Raw genomic sequence first — 21,667 nt, 5'->3', positions numbered from 1 at the left:
TCTTCCATTTATCACTCCTTCCACAATCCTCCATCACCTCGGCCTAAAACTACGGTGGAGGAGCAGTGGGAATCTGAACTCGCCGTATCTTGGTCCACCTCTTTATGGGATAAAATTTGGATTAAGCTTCGCAAGTCCTCCAGAGCTGCCTCTCTCACACAAACACTTTTCTTCCTTTACAATCGACTCCTTTACACGCCATCTCTCCTTCACAAAAGATTCCCTACAACTCCGGACCTCTGTTGGTCTTGCTCCGCCCCCAATGCCACGCTTTTTCATATGCTTTTCCTTTGTCCTCTCACGCAAGCATTTTGGACTAAAGTATGGGATCAAATCAATTCTATCTTCCAAACTTCTATCCCCTTCTCTATCACTGACATTCTCCTTGGCTCACTTTCCCCTTCCTGGACCGAAGTTGAAACAAATGTTCATATTATTGATTTGTTATTAGCTGTTGCGTTTCAACAGATTACTGTTAACTGGAAGAACTCTGAGGGTATTACTTTTAAAGCCTGCTGGTTCAATGTATGTTATAATCACATACTAGACACTGCATTTGTTTATTCCATTACCCTGGCCCCGAAACGACATGCGTTGTGGCTTCCTGTTACCCTTTATTTGGATGTTTGTGCCAAACGCTCCTCTCACCTACCCCCATTTCAGCAAGAGGTTTCGAAACCCCCATGAATTACCTTTTGTTCCTTCTTTTTCTTAAATGTTTAACTTCCCGCATATATTTGCATTGTTTCCCGTGTTACAAAGCCTCTTCGAGTGTACACTTCACACTTCCAGCCTCATTTACTTTTTATTTTCCTTTTTCTCTTTCTCCCCCTGCATTCTTTAATTTTGTGATATTTATTGTGGTACCCTAGTTTATTATGCTTATTGCTGCTGTTGTATTTCATGTCGCTCTTTGTAATGACAATTTTGTTTACCCTAATAAAATTCTACTTGAACTTAAAAATGCTTGTCTCTAATTTCTTTATAATCTGCAACTTGTCACACCCCCAGTCACCGAATGTAAAGAAAAGCACTCGACTATTATACGTAATTACAGTTGAGTTCTGGCGTCATAATGCCTGCTGCCAAAGCTAGCAGCCGAGGGGAAAGGCAGGTCATATCATGGAGCATAAATGAAGCAGCTGTTTAAAGCAACGAAATTATATGGGCTAATGTATGAACAAGAAAAAAATTAGAGGACCACTAACTCGAGATGCAACGTAGGTGTATTTGATCTTAATATATCTGCATGTTCTTTCACCTTGATCTTTGAACAGAGACAACTTTCTGAAATAGGTTGTCATGTTTCTGTAATTGTTTCAAATAATCAACAGGTTCAGAAACCACAGGCACAATACCTGGGCAGGGTTTAGGGGGGACTTTTGATGCAATCCGTGCAGACAGAAAAAAAGGTGAAAAGCGGTACAAAAGGGGGTGGTGATGGACGGAGCATCTGAATCAATCAAACACTCACACCCAGTCAAAAGATCTGGGTTTAATCCATCACCGTTCTTTAGCCCACTCTGCCACCCCAGTTCAGACATGGCTATATGCAAATCAGTCTGACCCTGTGGCTCATGGGAACAGTCCAGCCCGACCTGCCAAGCCATGTCTTCCCTGGGCCGGAAACAAGCTTCTGAGGACCGGTTTCTGGCATTCCAGCCGTCTTCAGCCCGGCTTGCTTGAATCCAGTGGCAAAGTGAACAAGGGACTGTCGTCTGAGCATACCCTGCCACACTTATGGCGTGGCAGGGACATGGCTTGGCAGTTCGGGCTGGACTGTTCCCATGAGGCACAGGGTCAAGGCCCACTCTACCACCCCAGTTCAGACATGGCTATATGCAAATCAGTCTGACCCTGTGTTCATGTTGCGACTGGATTCAAGCAAGCCGGGCTGAAGACGGCTGGATTGCCAGAAACCGGTCCTCGGAAGCTTGTTTCCGGTCCAGGGAAGACATGGCCTGGCAGTTCGGGCTGGACTGTTCCCATGAGGCACAGGGTCAGACTGATTTGCATATAGCCATGTCTGAACTGGGGTGGCAGAGTGGGCTAAAGAACGGTGATGGAATAAACCCAGATCTTTTGACTGGGTGTGAGTGTTTGATTGATTCAGATGCTCCGTCCATCATCACCCCCTTTTGTACCGCTTTTGGCCGCCATAAGTGTGGCAGGGTATGCTCAGACGTGAGTCCCTTGCTCACTTTGCCACTGAATTCAAGCAAGCCGGACTGAAGACGGCTGGAATGCCAGACACCGGTCCTCGGAAGCTTGTTTCCGGTCCAGGGAAGACATGGCTTGGCAGTTCGGGCTGGACTGTTCCCATGAGGCACAGGGTCAGACTGATTTGCATATAGCCATGTCTGAACTGGGGTGGCAGAGTGGGCTAAAGAACGGTGATGGATTAAACCCAGATCTTTTGACTGGGTGTGAGTGTTTGATTGATTCAGATGCTCCGTCCATCACCCCCCCCTTTTGTACCGCTTTTGGCCGCCATAAGTGTGGCAGGGTATGCTCAGACGTGAGTCTCTTGCTCACTTTGCCACTGGATTCAAGCAAGCCGGGCTGAAGACGGCTGGAATGCCAGACACCGGTCCTCGGAAGCTTGTTTCCGGTCCAGGGAAGACATGGCTTGGCAGTTCGGGCTGGACTGTTCCCATGAGGCACAGGGTCAGACTGATTTGCATATAGCCATGTCTGAACTGGGGTGGCAGAGTGGGCTAAAGAACGGTGATGGATTAAACCCAGATCTTTTGACTGGGTGTGAGTGTTTAATTGATTCAGATGCTCCGTCCATCACCACACCCTTTTGTACCAGAAAAAAAGGGTGAAACCTTCATAGCGCTATCAGTTTAACTGTTATTTCAGAAAAATTCCTACGGAATGGTGGACAATTTGCAAATTTATAGAAACGTTTGAGTGACTTCAACATTAGTAGGTGAAGGCCATTCCAGACTAACTGGAACCTTCTTTTGATCGATGGAAAGTCCTCAATCTGAATCCATCAGACTCAACTTCTTTCTTCCCAAAATCAAACTTCTCTGGTTAATGAGGCAAATGATGTTGCTAAAGTCTTCTTGACACCAAACTCACATGTTCTCGATGTTCCAGAGTCACAGAAAATATCAAGATGTCATGTAGGATCAGTGGTTAATTTCTAAAACAATTAGTGCCTGGGCTCTCGTCAGGAGGACCTAGCAGTTTGCAGCATCCATTGACCCTGTCAGCGCTGCCAGTTACTGTACCAACACAACTACTAACCATCACACTCCTGTAAGTGTGACAAGTCATACTATTCAAGGCCCTCAAAGCTATAAGAATCGGGTAGGTGGCACGTATTAGTGATTGTTAATGTATATTGCATTGATAAATAGCTTTTGAACTCACACCCAAATTTGACAGACAGCGCCACCATATGACAGATTGTCTCAAGAACCAGTGCTACGGTGAGGGAGGGGGGCCGGGAGCATGTATGATATCTCCTTCTCCACTCTTTACCTTCTTTTAGGATTTAGTTGTGGGGCAACAGGCACGCTGCTAGTGGGGTTAGGCCATAGCCATTGCAGGGGTGCAGGGTGGGGGGAACGGGGGAGGGTTTTTTATTTTGTCTTTGTTTAGTTCTATGGCCTTTTTTTCTTTTCTTTTTCTCCCTTTTTACAAGAGATGGGTTGCTTATCCTGAATCAATCTCTTTCACATAATCTGGGTGTCTGTTTCGGTTTTAATTATCCTGAATCGTGAGTTGGACTAAATTTGATGGCGTCAGCTTAATGGGTTGTTGATTGTATTGTTACTCTCTTTTTATATACCTGTTCATGTTGACGTCAAACTCTCCTGTATACTGATTCTACTATATAGGCTTATTCGCCCACTCATCGTTGCAATGTATTTTACCGTATGACACCTGGTATGTGTAATATTTCCTCTTGTCTTTCTTCTTTCAATAAAAATATATATATTAAAAAAAAAAGAACCAGTGCTAAGCATCAAGTGCAGGTTCCGAGTACTGGAAACCACTGGCTCAAATTAAGCACTGTCTAGGATAGAGCAATACGAACTGAAGCAGGGGGGAGTATTTGAATCCGCAAAACTACTACTTCAAACATTCATGCCGGCCTTTCATTTTATGCCCGGAATGCACTTTAGGCTTTGCATTTTCGCGGGCTTTGCGGTCTCCTCACTCACCATTGGCCAATATGGCTAGGGGCCATAAACTGGAGCCATAAATCGCCCTCCTGCCTAACAGTTGACCATGAGGCCTCATACCAACGCGGTCAGGAATCTGCAAAACAGAGATAAGACTCCCTCCCAGCAAGCTAGGAATTGGGCTTGCTCATATAGAAACTGAAACTGCCCTCCCCTGCTCTAAAAGCAACAACAACAAAAGAGGACTATCGTCTCGATCTCCCCTATTTGGTGGCCATCTTGGTCTAGTCTCTCTCTCGCTTTGGCGGCCATCATGGACTAGTCATTCCCAATATTGAACATAACCTAAGAACTGGCCTTTTTATACCAATCCCACCCACCACAGACTTTACATAGCTCTGTATCTAAATCTTCTAAATGGAGAAAAGCGTTCCTCACCCTACTCACCGTCTCCACCACCAGGAAAACCGCTCATGGCCTAACTCTCTCCATCACCACCATCCCAACTCTTCCCTGGCAGAACCACCATTACTATCTACAATAACGGGATTGTCCTAATTCAATCCACAGACAAGAACCTGGAACTACTAGACAACCTGTTCCCCAAGTTCAAAGAGCACCTTTCCAAGCTGCGGACCTCCACCCATAACTCCTCCAGCACTATCACTCCTGACGTCACAGCCCCCACCCACAACCCTTCTAACCTAGCTCAGCATCAGAACGACACGCACCTCACCTCTACCCCCAGCACCCTAGTCAATCACCTACCTGCTGTTATAACCCCACATTCCTCAATCACAGTCACAAATCGCTCCCCCTCATACACTAGCCGCCCCTCTAACACTAACCCTTGGACTCCCACACATACCACTCCCATTCCTCTCTACCCTGACATAACAACTCCCACCCACAACTCCTCTAACCTAGAACAGCACCAGAACGACACGCATAACGACAAATCCCACCCTTTGTCCCCCCCCCCACCCTCAGTCCCCACTACCACCCGCTAATCAACCACGCAAGGCACTCCACACCTATTATCATAACTCCCCCTTCCCACGACAGCACCATCCCCGACCCCATTTCCCCCCCCACTCTCAGCCCTCACTACCCTTCAGGCTCCCCATCACCACCAACATACACTCCACCTCCACCCCGCTCTCTCCGCCTGCTACCAATGCCCCCCTCAACGCCACCAAAACCCCCGCACCTCATCCACTCCCATCGCCCCCATACCCTCTCTCCTCCCTAACACCATCCCGTACGCCGACACCACAGAGCCCTGCGTGAACACCAACCCACCCTCCGTCCCGCGTGATAATCCCCAGGTCAGCCACTCACCCACGATTGACACCCCCAGCACTCACACCTATCCCACGGTGGACAAGATTATGTCCTCCCTCCTTCAGCTCAAAGAAGACATCCACACCATCAAAGAAGACATTCACACCATCAAAGAGCTACTCATCACACCCCCCAGACACACCTCACTCACAACCACCACCCCTCTCAACCTGCTCTCCACCCGTCCGGATGACGCTCCCAAGCTACATCCATCACACAGGACCGCGATCCATGCCCACAATCGCAACAACCGCACCCGTCGCCCACACTGGACAGCGATCCCTGCCCACAATCGCAACAACCACCCCCGTCGCACATGCAACCCTCTTTCGGATCTCGACACTCTCACCCTCCTCCGCTCCTACGACCCAGCTTCCCTAAACAACCCAACCGCCTCGCACCTCCCCATTCCCACGATACACTCAAATCTCAGTAGACCCTCTACACTAAACAACAGAATCTCCGTCCCGAATAACCTTAGAAAAGTCCCCATCTCTCTAGTACCCTCTACCTCCCCTGACACACCCCGTCTCAAATGCACTCTCCTAAACTGCAGATCGGCTTCTAGACACTCCTCCGCCATCGCCGATCTAATCCTAACATTGGACCTTGACCTAATCATCTTGACTGAAACCTGGCTAACCGAATCTTCTACACCTATAATGGACATTCTGGTTCCCCCCCAATTACCACATCATTAGGCTTGACAGATCCGGCAAGATAGGTGGAGGAATCGCATGCATACACAGGAACAACCTTTCTGTGCTGAAAGTCTCCGCATCGTCCCTACCCTCCCCAACTTCCTACGAATACATCTGCCTTGACATTATCAGTGAGGGCAAACCGATATGCTCACTTCACGGCATTTACCACCCACCCAGAGACAACCTCCCCTTCGTCCAACAAATCATGGACATGATTTCAACCAACGCCGGACGACAGCTCACCCAAATATACCTTGGTGACTTCAACCTCCACTGGAACGATCACAATGATGCGGTGGTAAATAGTCTTAAAAACTTCCTCGACCCCCTAGACCTCACCCAAATATGCAACAGCCCGACCCACGAGAAAGGCTCTATCCTCGACCTGATCATCGCCAAAGAGGACGCCATCCAACTTGAGTCTATCCAACCATGTGACTGGTCAGACCATCATATTGTCACATTCATCATCAATGAAAAAGTCAAACTCAACACGAGTCAATCCTCCAGACCTAAAGTCTGGAAAAGAGACTGGAAAAAACTCAACCTATACTCCCTACCCCCGAACAGCCGCGACCTCCTGCGACCTCCTACGGGCGCTACAGATGTCCAATCCTTGACTGACCACTATCTCAACGCCATGACCTCAATAATTAATGAGGCTGCTCCCTTGCAACTAAAAAGAGTCTCCGCTAAAATCTCCAATCCATGGTACGACGGGAGTCTCAATGAAGATAGACGAGCCATGCGAATGGCAGAGCGCACCTGGAGAACAGCTCCCTCTGCACTGCATCTGACAACCCTGAAGAAAAAGAGAAACGCCTACTTCAGGAAAATAAAGCGCTCAAAAGCAAACTTCTTCAGCCTCCAGCTCGACCAAGCAAAAAAACGCCCAAGAAAACTGTTTGAGCTAATCAGAACACAAGCCAAGGAACAACCCCAACCTCTCAGCACTTCGTGCGAAGCACCCTCCTGTGAAGACTTCGCCGCTTTCTTTACCCAAAAAACTGACAACATTAAGAGTGATCTCCACACTGACGCAAGCCTCTTCGCCACACCCAACTGCATAACACTCACCGAACCAAAAAACAATGCTACATGGTCTTCCTTTGACACCTACTCCGAAGAAGAAATAGGCAAACTGCTCAGCACCTTGAAACCCTCCAATCACCTCACGGATCCCCTCCCCGCTAACGCTGTCAAAGATTTCACTCCATTGCTCCTTCCACTCTGGACTAAAATTATCAACAGCTCGCTCCAACAAGGAACCATCCCTGACTCCCTCAAAGTTGGACAAGTCACACCTTTACTAAAGAAACCTACGGTCGACCCATCCGACCTAAACAACTACAGTCCCATTACCAATATTCCCACTCTCGCCAAACTACTGGAAAAATGCGCGCAACTACAACTGACTAAACACATTGATCAGTTTGATCTCCTCAACCCTCATCAATCAGGCTTCCGAGCAGGACACAGTACTGAAACTGCTATGACTCACATAATTGACGATGCCCTTCAAATCCTAGATCAAAATGATACCTGCCTCCTCATCCTTCTTGATCTCTCTTCAGCATTCGACACTGTTAAACATGAGAATTTACTCGAACTTTTGAACACAAGAATGGGTATATCTGGGACTGTTCTCAAGTGGTTCACCTCCTTTTTACACAACAGGTCGCAGAAATTCAAGAGTAACAACCTGATGTCCTCGCCAATACCTGTTTAGTTAGGCATCCCCCAAAGATCCTCCCTATCACCAACTTTGTTCAACCTAGTTATGGAACCTCTCACTACCTTGCTACAAGCATCCAATGTACTTTTTCACATGTACGCAGATGACACCCAACTATATCTCAAATTCCAATCCCCCAATGACATTTTACTCCTGAACTCAACGATCAGAAGCACCAAATCCTGGTTTGCCGATAATCATCTCAAACTCAATGCTCTGAAAACAGAGTTCCTTCTGATCTCACCTTCCGCGAAGATCTCTACCACTCAATCCTGGCTTAAACAGCTAACTGCACTCAATGTCCAACCCACCATAGTAGACTCAGCAAAATCTCTAGGCATAACTCTCGACTCCAATCTCAACATGCAGCATCATATCAGCAAGGCTACTAAGGGAGCAAACTTCCAAATCAATACCCTGAGGAAACTTAAACCCTTCCTGCCAGCCAAAGACTTCCAAACTGCAGTACAAGCACTAGTAATCCAGCGAATTGAATAAGGCAGCATCGCCCTCTGCGGTCTTCCGTTAACCACTACTGCACCCCTAAGAGCTTCTCTAAACGCTGCAGCGAGACTCATCACGGGGTAAAAAAAACACTCGCATATCTCCCCTGACTTGAAATCCTTGAACTGGCTGCCTTTGGAAGCCAGAATTCACCTGAAAATCGCCTGCATGACACACAAGGCTGTACATCTGAGCTCTCTCGGATACCTCGCTCAGAAGCTGTCAATCTCTGGCGGCTCTAGAAACACTAGAGGCACTAACAATCTTCTGCTAAAACCTCGAAGATTCCGTAAGGAAAAAACTTATAAACGCTCTGTCTCAGGAATGGCACCCAGGATCTGGAACTCACTCCCTCCTGAAACCAGGCTCATCTCCTCCATCACACTTTTTAAGAAAGAAGTAAAAGCTATTCTCATGGCCAAATACACTTGACCTATTAACGTGATCCGTAAAGACTCTGCACCAATCTGTATTATTCTGCTTGATCCCTACGACTATGTGTTTTACCTGTATTATTGACTTACCTGACTATCTATGCACACATCTATCTGTAATACTTGCATTATTGATGTACCTGTTTAACTTTACTCCCTAATGACCTGAGTTTCACTCTCTTGTTGGTATTCCCTGCTTTGTAAAGCGCTCTGATATCTGCAAAGATCTTGTTCGCGCTATATACAACTTTAAAAATAAATAAATAAATAAATGTTAAGGTTGTTGATTTTAGGTGTGAATGTAATGCATTTTTTACTAGCATTCATTACCTGCTAAATGCAAACAAAACATGAAAAAATAAATAATATAATAATAAACTTAAATATGTATGCAACATGCCCTTGAGGAATCGACTGAGTAGGATGGTAGGATGCAGGTTTCCGAAATGTGAAATATTTCAATATTATAGACCGCTATGTGTAATATATGTCACAGGTGTTGTGGGTGTTACTCTGTAAGGGACAGAAGGAAGTGAATGGGTTGAGTAGCAGATTTCCTTTAAGAAAGGGAACGTATGCAGTCGAAAAATCCGGTGTCTCAGACTAGCACTTTAGCTTTTTCATTTTTATCAAGAATATGTGAATAAAATGGAAACCAGGCTTTTCTACTTAACCACTGAGGGAAATTTGTAAATTACCCGCCCACTACCAAGATGCATGGGACGTGCAGTGCTATTGTAGAATTGCCACTGGATTAATTTTCAGGACAAATTAACATTTTTCACTTTTTGGTGCTTTTCAGAAAGTCAAGCATTTTTGAGGGGATACCGTAATTGTGCCCGTCACTCAATATTTCCACCTTAAATTATTGTTGTCAAAGAAAGCGTCTAAACATGATGATCAGCAAGTTGGGTCCTTCAAGTAAGTCCCCTATGCATCAGTTTGCTTATAGATCCTCAGAAAAGCTTTTGGAATGATGTGGTAGAGCTTAGGGTCCTCACGTAGTAAGGAGCTAGAAAGGTAGTTGAACACAACCCACTGTGCTCATTGGATGTACCAGACAACGTGGCAAACAGGTAGGCTCAGGGATTTTCTTCAATTAAAAAGTACTTCTTGGTAATGGTGCAGTAGGGTATACATTGAAAATATGGGAGGTTGGGGCAGAGCTGGGTGTGGGTGTGTTTGGTGTCTACTTGTTCAAGAATGTATTTTTAACCTGTGTCCGGATTTTGTGTGTGCATGTAAATGTTCGCCTCTTGCCTGGCTCCCCTCTTGACTTGGTGCACTTTCGCGGCAAGAAAACACAGCAGTCGAGCCTTATCAGCTGCAGAAACAAACACACTTGAAAAGTAAGAACAATAGCAGCTCTACCATTAGAAAGACACCCGAAAACAGACATGCCTCTGTTTTATAAAGGTTTTCACTTTAAAGGCTCGTTCAGTTAAACCACAATAGGCTGGTTCACTGTTACCCTTCTTACCTTGCACGCTGGATGAACTGCACTGCCCTCTTAGTGTACTTCTCTGTCAGGCTGGTCAGGTTAACAGGCTGCTCAATGATGGTGAGGTTTTCCATCAGTGGAAGGGCCACTTCTGTCACACAGTCGCTGTTACCACTGTAGAGGCAAAACAGAAGCCATTGCATGTAAAGCAAATACTCAACTAAATAGTCCTGTTTGTTTAAAAAAAAATGTTTTAAAGTTTTATATAGCCCGAACTAGACCTGAAGATATCATGTATGAGAGCACGTTACATGAGCACCAGTTTCGTTACAGATGGACACATTCATTTTTGTTAGGCACAGGGAAATTAAGTGATTTGCCCAGAATCACAGAATGTTGAGCGTCGTTGCTGAGATTTGTTGTGCTCAAGCAAATTCAAATACTGTGCGTCTGTCAAGATGCTATCTGACCGACATAAGGATTATTTCGATTTAGTCCTTACCAATGTTTAATTTGCTTCTTCTGAGCGCGCTCAGTCAGTGAATCCACAGCACTGGAGTGTAAAACCTATCTGTAGCCTCTACAGCAAGCACACAAAAGAGCCTCCATACTATCCGATAAAAAATGCCACAAGGGCTTTCAGCATTGTACTGTACCTCTATGCTGGGTCAAATATTGTAATGATTCAGAAAAGGGGGTGGTGATGAACAGAGTGCCTGAATTAAGCAGACCACTCTTACCCAGTCCAAAGATCAGGGCTTGATCCATCACCGTTTTTTAGCTCACTGCACCATCCCAGCTCAGAACCTGGCTACATGCAAATTAGTCTGTTCCTGTCCCAGTGCATGATGGGAACAGGGCAAACCAAACTACCAAGCCAATTCTTATACTGGGAAGGAAACAAGCTTCCGGGGACCGGTTTCTGGCATTTCAGCCGTCGTCGGCCCGGCTTGGTTCAATCCTGATGGTGCAATGAGCAAGGGACTCACATCTGAGTATACCCTTCCACGCTTATGGTGGACAAAATGATTCAGAAAAGGGGGTGGTGATGAACAGAGTGCCTGAATTAAGCAGACCACTCTTACCCAGTCCAAAGATCAGGGCTTGATCCATCACCATTTTTTAGCTCACTGCACCATCCCAGCTCAGAACCTGGCTACATGCAAATTAGTCTGTTCCTGTCCCAGTGCATGATGGGAACAGGGCAAACCAAACTACCAAGCCAATTCTTATACTGGGAAGGAAACAAGCTTCCGGGGACCGGTTTCTGGCATTTCAGCCGTCGTCGGCCCGGCTTGGTTGAATCCTGATGGTGCAATGAGCAAGGGACTCACATCTGAGTATACCCTTCCACGTTTATGGTGGCAGGGTATACTCAGACATGAGTCCCTTTCTCACTGCACCATCAGGATTCAAGCAAGCCGGGCCGAAGACGGCTGAAATGCCAGAAACCGGTCCCCGGTAGCTTGTCTCCTTTCTGGTGAAGAATTGGCTTGGTAGTTTAGTCTGCCCTGTTCCCATGATGCACTGGGCCAGGGACAGACTGATTTGCATATAGCCAGGTTCTGAGCTGGGATGGTGCAGTGAGATAAATAACGGTGATGGATCAAGCCCTGATCTTTGGACTGGGTAAGAGTGGTCTGCTTAATTCAGACACTCTGTTCATCACCACCCCCTTTTCTGAATCGTTTTTGGCCACTATAGGTGTGGCAGGGTATACTCAGACATGAGTCCCTTTCTCACTGCACCATCAGGATTCAAGCAAGCCGGGCCGAAGATGGCTGAAATGCCAGAAACCGGTCCCCGGTAGCTTGTCTCCTTTCTGGTGAAGAATTAGCTTGGTAGTTTAGTCTGCCCTGTTCCCATGATGCACTGGGCCAGGGACAGACTCATTTGCATATAGCCAGGTTCTGAGCTGGGATGGTGCAGGGAGATAAATAACGGTGATGGATCAAGCCCTGATCTTTGGACTGGGTAAGAGTGGTCTGCTTAATTCAGACACTCTGTTCATCACCACCCCCTTTTCTGAATCGTTTTTGGCCACTATAGGTGTGGCAGGGTATACTCAGACATGAGTCCCTTTCTCACTGCACCATCAGGATTCAAGCAAGCTGGGCCGAAGACGGCTGAAATGCCAGAAACCGGTCCTCGGTAGCTTGTCTCCTTTCTGGTGAAGAATTGGCTTGGTAGTTTAGTCTGCTCTGTTCCCATGATGCACTGGGCCAGGGACAGACTGATTTTCATATAGCCAGGTTCTGAGCTGGGATGGTGCAGTGAGATAAATAACGGTGATGGATCAAGCCCTGATCTTTGGACTGGGTAAGAGTGGTCTGCTTAATTCAGACACTCTGTTCATCACCACCCCCCTTTTCTGAATCGGGTCAAATATTGTAGGTCACTGCATGATACACATGAGAAACGCGTTTAGTGGGATGAAGAAGTAAGGGGCGAGTGGACTTATGTAGTTATCAGTGTGGCTTAAACACCAAAACGGAATTTCTGTGATTCCCATAGTGTGCGACCCGACCGGTATTTTGGTGTCTCTCTGAGCTGTCTCTTATTGCACCCAGATCGATATAACACAACCACTGATAAACACCTAAAACCAGCATGGTCTAATGAATTTGTCATTGTTTGTCTGCCTGCACTCTGGAAGCCTAGGATTGGATGACTATGTATTCTGAACACCTTTTTGACACACTGACGGGCAATGCGAGAAACTCGCACTGCTTTGTGCCTGAACACCAGAGCTCTCTATTGTGGCTTTGATAAACATAGAGGCAACTCAGTTCAAAGTATGCACTACACAAGAGTAATTCAGTGAATGTAAAAAAAATATACAAAAACACAACATAATCGGAATAGCTAACGCTCTGATGGAGTGCCAGATTCAGTAAAACGTGAAACATAAACGCGTACTAAATCACTGACGTGGATTAACTAAACATTACATTAATTGTTCAGAATTCATCAGTGTTTTATTACAGTAAAATTAAGGGCATGAATAGGGACTCGGTGTTTTTTTTTTTTTTCCGTAACAAACATTTTTATTCCTCAGCACACAACCACACTGCATGCATTGCATCATAATTTTTGCTATAACCACACTTTAACACCTCCCAGCAGATTACGTAATTCCTGTTTGTCGTCCGCCCAGATCCGCAAGTGTACTAGCATGCATAATATCATGACACTACATTGACTACCTTTGCTAGGGATCTGTGATCCCCTTCTCCCTCCAGGAAGGGGCTTAGAACAAGGTCCTGAACTGCCTTCCTGTTCCTCAAAACTGCACAGGAATACAGACAGAGGACCCTTGGAAGGAACAAAAGTCATTGAGGGAGGAAGCTATGCTTTTTCTTTATTGAGCTCAGGAATGCTTTCTTTCACATCCGTATAGTTTATATATATATATATATATATATATATATATATATATATTTATATGCAGCAAATCCTCGAACCTCCACGCCGGCAGCGTGGCGAAAGAAGAAAGCAGCCCCCACGTTTTCAGGCAAGATGTAAAATTTATTGAGACCTTTCAATGACGCGTTTCTAGTACAATGTACTCTTGTTCTTGTTCATATTTGTATGTGTATGTATGTATGTATATATATATACACATATATATATATATATATATATACATACAGTTCAGTTATTTATTTTGCCACCAAAGCTAGCCGCCATAACACGTTTCGGCCGTCCCTCGACCTTGATCACATGACACAGCTTATGCTGTGCTCTTCATTTTTAAAGTGCTAGTGCTGTTTTGTTTTTTTGCTTTAATGAACATGAACAACATACTATGGCCACATTGTAAACACTATTGAATAAATATATAGATATGCATAGGACAATTCACAATGTGCAATAATAGAATGTAATAGCAGTATAATACATTATTTAAACATTTTTTTTAAAAACCTAAACAGATCAGTATAGGATTTGCATCAGGTCAGTGACATCACTGATGACATCACTGATGACATCATCCAGTGACTGTGTGTTTCTATACAGTTTAAATATGTTTTATGGTGTATTGAAGAATGAGTGGGAGTATAAGTATCTGGATGAAAGATTTAGTAGGTGCCGTGGTTCACACACCATGTCATGAAAGATGTAATATGTGACGTCATCAGCAGTGCATTGCGGGGGCGCAAGTTATAGTTAGCTGAGCCAACTATAACGGGGAAATTTCTATGGTTTTGTACGAGTGAAATGTCCAACTAACTATAACGTCCCTGAAACCTATGGTTTTTTCAGTGAATTTTTAAGGTTTTTCAAACGCTAATTTCTAACTATAATGTGCCTGAAACCTATGGTTTTTTCAGAGAAATTAGCATTTAAAAAACCATTGAAATTCAAACTATAACGTACCTGAAACCTATGGTTTTTTCAGTATCAGTATATATATATATATATATATATATATATATATATATATATATATATATATATATATATACACACATGCACATATACACATATATACATATACACACACATATATATATGTATATCTTCACTCTTAGAAGGTCGAGAACAAAATGTGGCCCTTGAACAGTGTAACTCTGGAGGAGCTTCATTTGGCTCCTCCTTTACATGTTACCCTGATGATGCTGGGGAACTCCCCTCCCTCCTTATCCCCCAGTAGCTGGCCTAGTTGTCTGGGAGCGCCACCTACCCCCAAACAGGAGATTAAGAGCTTGGGGGTGTGGCTGGAGCAGGACCTGTCTTTTAAGACACACGCTAAAAAGACCGCAGGCGTGTGCTTTGGCCTGCTCCGGTCAGCCCGGAAGATCCTTCCCCTCCTCCCGATAGCCTCCAGGAGGTTACTAATTCAGGGGCCCATCATCTCACGGATGGATTACAGCAATGCGCTGTTTCTGGGAGCTCCAGAATCAACTTTAAACAAATTGCAGCAAGTACAAAATGTTGCTGCCAGGCTCTTGACGGACCTTCCCAGGCGGCAATCAGCTCGCCCCGCGCTGAAGGCACTTCATTGGCTCCCTATTAGAGAGAGGGTGAAGTTCAAGGCACTTTGTATGGCCCACAAGATTCGCCAGGGGAAAGGACCACCTATCCTACGGGGTATGGTGCAATCCTACAAGGCCCCACGTTCCCTTCGCTCTGATCACCAAAATCTGTTGCGAGTCGCGAGAGTAAGGAAGGCTAGGACCGGTGGTAGAAGATTTTCCATAAATGTGGCAACATTGTGGAACTACCTCCCGCTGGACCTGCGCTCCGAAACGGGTACCTTACGTTTTCGCAAACTTTTAAAGACTCATTTGTTCCCTGCCTAACGCTTTTGTTTCCTGCTCTGCGGTGTCTCTCTGGATGAGCGCCGGGATGCCCAAGGGTAACCACGCGCGATATAAAACTCATTAATAATAATAATAATAATAATACGCTATTTTATATAGGTTGAGACTTCTTTTATTTTGTGTGGTCTATTTTTTTTATTTATTTTTTGAAAACCTTTATTTGACATTTTGAACCAGATACAAACACGGGCCTACAACCCCCAGGGCTGGCCGCTAAGCAATTGCAACACAATATTATGATCAAAACTACAGACCCAGCCTCCCGGGGAGCATAGTCGCTACATCCACAATGCGCACTGGTTGGAAGACATATCAAATTGGGAACAGGATACAAAAGGTTTCATTTTATAATATAAAATAGAAGGATCAGGTGCCATACAATATCTCAAGCTATGAAGAGGGGGCGAGTGAAATAGCAGTGTGTTCACAGTTAATTCGTTTTCATGTAGGTCAGTGGCGTTAAAGCAGACGACACCTGGATAAACAAGCATACCATTACAGTCGCGCCAACATTTATGCCCGCCCCGTGGCCCCAAAACATTGCGAGAGTTGAGGCACAGATGTGAAAGCAGAGATGGACCAAACAATGAACCCACTACGCTGACCCGGAAAAAGAGAAAGAAAAGGCCAAAGAAGATAAGAAGAGAAAAAAGGCCATAGAAACAAAGAAAAAACAAAACTCCCATCCCCCAACCCCCCACCCTGCACCCCTGTAGATAACTACGGCCTACCCCCCTAGCAGCGTGCCTGTCGCCCAAGAACCGAAACCCGAAATATAGAAGAAACAGGGAAGAAAAAGGGAAAAGAAATTAAACCCCACCTGAAGAGGGGAAATGGAGGAGGGCTTTATTCAACGCACTCCCGGTCTCTCGCCCCCGTCCTAACCAACCCCGCCCCGGACTCCGTTAATTCAATAAAACAATCCCGTTAACCATAATACCACAATGAACAACCCAGACAGCAATCTCAGCCTTGGCCCCGTCGATTAAATTCGCGGAGTCCTTCAGGGGAAGAAAGCCCCGTCCTCAAAATGTCAAAAGGTGCACAGAAGTTAGCAGAACAGGGGTCCACAGATGAAAAAAGAACGGCAGATCCCAAATTAGCCGGCTGGTACCAACGATGCCCCTCCCCATCTCCGAAGCCAGGCTTTATCCCATCCGCCATCATGATAGAGCGACTGGGGAGGGGGTCGACACAGTCCAAAACAGTTCACGGTACCAATTGAAAGGATCCGAAGTGGGGACAGCATGTAAATGTTCCGACAGTTGCAAAACCGGGTATTCCAACGGATTAATTGAGTCACCAAGCACAGTACTTTTGGGTAGATCCACTGCGATAGGGGCAAATACAGCGTCCAGCGCCGGGTCTAAGTACACCACCTGGGCGTCAATCGAAAGGCGGGCTGGCCGCCGGGTCTCGGGCGTCAAGTCAGGATTCGGTCTCAATCCTTTGATTCCATCCGCCGCCAACAACAGGCTGCAGGTCTGGGCTTTAACAGTCTCCTGAAGTGCCACAAGGGCCTCCAGCACCGTCCGCAATGACGGGCCACTTTGAGCCTGCTCCGTCAGCCTCCATTTTTCCTCAGGCACGGTGTTCCCCACAGGAGAGGCGCCTTCTCCGGGGGAAGATGAGGCGGAGCAGGAATGAGCCATGAGGGACAGACTGGTAGCGTGCAGTAGCGCGTAGTGAGATTCCAACCCAAGGGGCACCGGCGATATGAATGCCGGACCCCCAGTCCTGGACCCCCGCAACACCGCGCCGTGCGTCACTCGTCACCTCACCTCCTGTAGAACACCAGGCAGCAGATGGTAGCAGAGCAATCCCAAAATTCCGAATGTTCCAGAGACCGGACCCAACCGCATTCAACAGTCCGTTGTTGTTCAACTCGGACCCGGCTAGGCCAGCACTCGAGACCCCGGCTTCTCGGCTGGGTTAGGCCTCAAATCAGTCCTCGACGTTACTCCGCTCCACGATGTCGGAGAAACTCAGGGTTCACATCATCGGAGTGCAAATCGGGTCACACACACGGATCCGGAGCAGAAGATCAGGATAGATGACAAGATATTAGAGCGTAGGACGGAGGTCAGCGGAGCCGGGAGACTATGCGGCCATCTTGGTTGGTGTCGTAGCTTCTCCCCCAGGGACTCGTTTTAATGTCTATTCTAAAGTACTCCGAGGTCTGAGACCTGTAGGGGCCCAGCCAATTAAAGCCCTGCGTCTGAGGTAGCAGATGGGATTATCACGGAGTGTCACTGGGTGGACTTTATCATTCTTTTCCTGCTGCCAACTGATCAGGACAGATCAACGGAGTCCTCCACATGGAAGCCTCTCAGATTGTCAAACAGAGACCTTCTTTCTCACTAATACCATTTAACATGTGTGTGCGGCTGCTACTGCCCCATCCCTTCCAACACACCCAAGTGGAGCACCAGATTCACACAGCCAACACACAGATCCATTTCAGACTGGCAACAGAGCTGGAGACAAGGACACAATAAAAAAAGAGGCCTACATAAAACCTGTTGTTGAAGTTGAACAGCCTCCTTGGCCTTTGTGGCTTCACAGCAGAGACCTTAGAGCTATGCGATACAGCAAAAAACACACTGACATTTGGCTGGCCGCAATCCCTAAGATGAAAGCCAGCACCACCCCAAGAAGGAAGAACCCTTGGCATGGTCCTTGATGCAGAGATTTCCTACTCCTTTCATTTCAGTTTAGAAGGTAAAGGAGCCAACTATCTGTCAATGCTTCTATAAAATATTACTACTCTTGCAAACGAACACAGACTGGATTTGGCAAAGATTCAACAACTGCAGATTTGTTTATACTGTCGTGCCAAGCAAGCTCATTGACAGGCTACTACTTGTGCAGAAAAGAATAAAAAACACAACGAGGCCTGTCTGCAATCCGAAGAAACAATACCTCTCTAAAAGCACTCCACTAGAAGCAAGTCTTCCCCCATCATACATAAAGAGTTCTGAAATGAAGGACCGGGATACAGGAAGAAGCCTATGCACACACTATGGGCCAAACAGGACCCTCTAGACAACCAATTCACACACAATCCACCAAAAGAGAAATAACTGGGAAAAATAAATATGGGGTAGATCCTTGGAGGTTTATGGACCCAGGCTCTGGAATGCACTCAGCATGTGCTTGAGAGCACATTACAACTATCTCCTTTCGCAAAACAGCTGAATGCAGAACTCTTCACATGAGGCTTCACGTGGCCCTGTGACAATGCCTCTAAACAAAGTAGACTGCATTTTATGCTTTTTTGTTCACTGTATGATTACCCATGGACGAGTTTCCTACTCCCAATTTTGCGGTAAGCCAATATTAGACAATATAAGGTAGTTCTTATATTCCTGCAAAAACTTGTCTCAGGGCGTATCACTTGCGCTGGTATTCATTTTTTAAGATGCTCTCTGGTTATTAGGAAGAGATTTTTTTCCGATGGATGAATTGTTTTTTTTTATTTCCAATGTTTTAACTCATGGAGGATCGTGGGATATTATTTTATAAGTAAAGCACACTGCACTTTAGGTCCTTTATTGTATCCTTTGTATGTTTTTATTGAATTTTGACCTTTTGATCAAGTCCTCATTGTTAATATTGTACTAATTTCTTATTTTGTTTTATCGCTAAACAGCGAACTAAAGATGTACTTGAGACATCAAGTGATGGATGAGCATGCGGGAACGAATGTGAACCACTAGTAACAACCAGCCGCGGCCCGTTGAGGGAGTTGCGGTGGGACAGAAAGGCGGGGCGGGGGAGGGGCAGGGTGGGATTTTGCGATGCAGGGCACGTTACGAAATTTGTTTTATTTATTAAATTGTTTACTTACCTCCAATTATCCATATTCCGGTTTGTAGCACCCCCACCCTGCCTCTCCCCCGCCCCACCTGTCTGCCCCACCGCAACTCCCTCCACGGGCCGCGGCTAGTAACAACCATACTAACATTCTACTACTGTTGTTTTTTTTTGTTTTTACCATTATAGCCATATCAAATCAGTTTTGGTCCGTTCACGAAAGACGGCGACCGGGAAACAACGGAGGAGGGATACTGCACTACCGCACACCGCGTCTTTAGAAAACGTACCCGTTTTTCTAAAGTGCCTCAACAGATGGATCCCCTCCCGGTTACTGCCTTATACACACCCGTATTAAGTGCAAAACTCTGATAAACTTGACTCACCTTACTGGGCGGAACATAGCAGCAAGATTATTTTCTTGCGCCTTACCCACTGGATGTACCAGTCTTACTGACTAGTATACATGTACATATACACTCAGTGAATACCTCTATGAATACCAGACTATTCTCAACTCACTTGCTCGGAGTTGAGTTAAAAGCCCTGAAGAGTCGTGTTGACTCATCTGTACACGACGAAACACGTGTCGGCTTACTGTGACTGTTCTTCAAGTCTGGATACATTAAAACTTCATCTTGCTGGGACAAGAGAAACACCAAAGAATCTGCTTCTATTTATTGTATTACATTTGTCATTGTACTAAATGTTACCACCCTATTGTAGTTGCGAGAGCACAGCTGTGTATCAAATCAGTTTTAGACCTGCTCCAATCGAAGCAGTCCAGCACAAACCGATAGGTCACGTTCGCTCTAAAAAGCAACACAATGTTACACTAAAGGATTTATCATCCACTGAGATTAACACATAGGGCCAGATGTAGGAGCCGAAATACCGGTCGGTAACGGCCGATTTCGGCCGTTACCGACCGGTATTTACAATTTGGCATATAGGGGCCTATTTTACCAATTCGGTAAATTTACCGAATCGGTATTTTTACAGATTCAGTAATTTTGAGATGTAGGTGGGACTCTTTTGAGTCCCACAGGCCTTATTGAATCGGTATTTTACCACCCAATCCAATTGGGTGGTAAAATACAGATTCCAGGTGTGCATGCACATGTGTGCATGCACACCTATGGCATGTGACAGACGGACATGCCCTTAGGGCATGTTTGTGTGCCACATGTCACACATGCCTTAAATCGGGGTGCTAGAGGGTGTCAAAGTGACACCCCGTGCACCCTTGCAAAATTCGGTATTTACCGATTCGGTAAATTACCGATTCTCTCTACATCTCCCCCCTTCTATTTTACCGATTCATAAATACCGAATCGGTAAAATTCGGTATTTATGAATCGGTAAAATATACTTACCTACATCTGGCCCATGATCTTCTGTTTCGATGGTCCAACAGATTACAGAGTAACTGTTCTAAACAATTGGAGGCACACTTCTCATTTTACCACAAAACTAGGTTTAAGAGGCTACCTCAAGAATATTGTAAAGAAAGGTACAAGAGGGCAAGGGATTATGACTTTATTGCGCAAAATGGAGTAAATGAAGGACAAAGATGCGACATACATTTAAACTTTTAGCCTTTTGAGAAACAAGAGTTAAAAGAAAAATATTCCAAAGTAACTGCATCTTGTAACAATGTTTGGTCTATAGAAGTCACTCATCGTCCGACAGGCACCTGTAAGATCTTTTCCACACAAAAAGGTGAAACAAATCAGCATAATATTGGCATAGCACCACGTTAAGTATTATGCTTTTCCTCGTGCTTCCACCAAGACGTTTGCTCACTGAGAAATTGCATTTTTCAATCTAATGCTTTTACAAGAAACTGTATATTGGCGGGACAAGTTCAGAAGTTCTAAATAGGATTTTCAAACATCGAACTAAAGGAGTGACAAAGTAACAGACAGTCCCTTACTGGCATGCCATGGATGCAGAACATGTAGAAGACAACATAGATTGGATTATTCTACGTGATGTACCATTAAATACCAGGTAGAAACACTGAAGCAACACTTCTGTACGAGGATCAAATGTGCATATTTTCACGGAACGCAGTCGTAGATACCTGAATGGACAAACAAAGTGGCACTCATTTTAACATTCATGCACATCATTTTTATGCCTCGCCTAGCGACGCAGCGCACGCGCTGAACGCTTGCGAGATCTGTTGTTGTCGATGTAACTTCCGAAGGGGGACAG

General features: G+C 45.5%; 1 protein-coding gene across 8 annotated transcripts in view; it reads right to left on the bottom strand.

Annotated features, from left to right (window-relative positions):
- Nucleotides 1-21,667, bottom strand: part of ARSG (arylsulfatase G) — a 2,325,381-nt gene that overhangs the window by 882,223 nt on the left and 1,421,491 nt on the right. For all 8 annotated transcript variants that reach the window (XM_086930959.1, XM_086930958.1, XM_086930961.1 and 5 more), the window contains one exon: nucleotides 10,344-10,478. In XM_086930959.1, the coding sequence (XP_086787085.1) occupies nucleotides 10,344-10,478 (135 nt within the window). The remainder of the gene's footprint in view (nucleotides 1-10,343; nucleotides 10,479-21,667) is intronic.

Source organism: Lissotriton vulgaris, chromosome 7 (assembly GCF_964263255.1).
Source record: "Lissotriton vulgaris chromosome 7, aLisVul1.2, whole genome shotgun sequence".
In the NCBI taxonomy this organism is placed as follows: domain Eukaryota; kingdom Metazoa; phylum Chordata; class Amphibia; order Caudata; family Salamandridae; genus Lissotriton; species Lissotriton vulgaris.
This window is presented reverse-complemented; position numbering and strand designations above follow the sequence as displayed.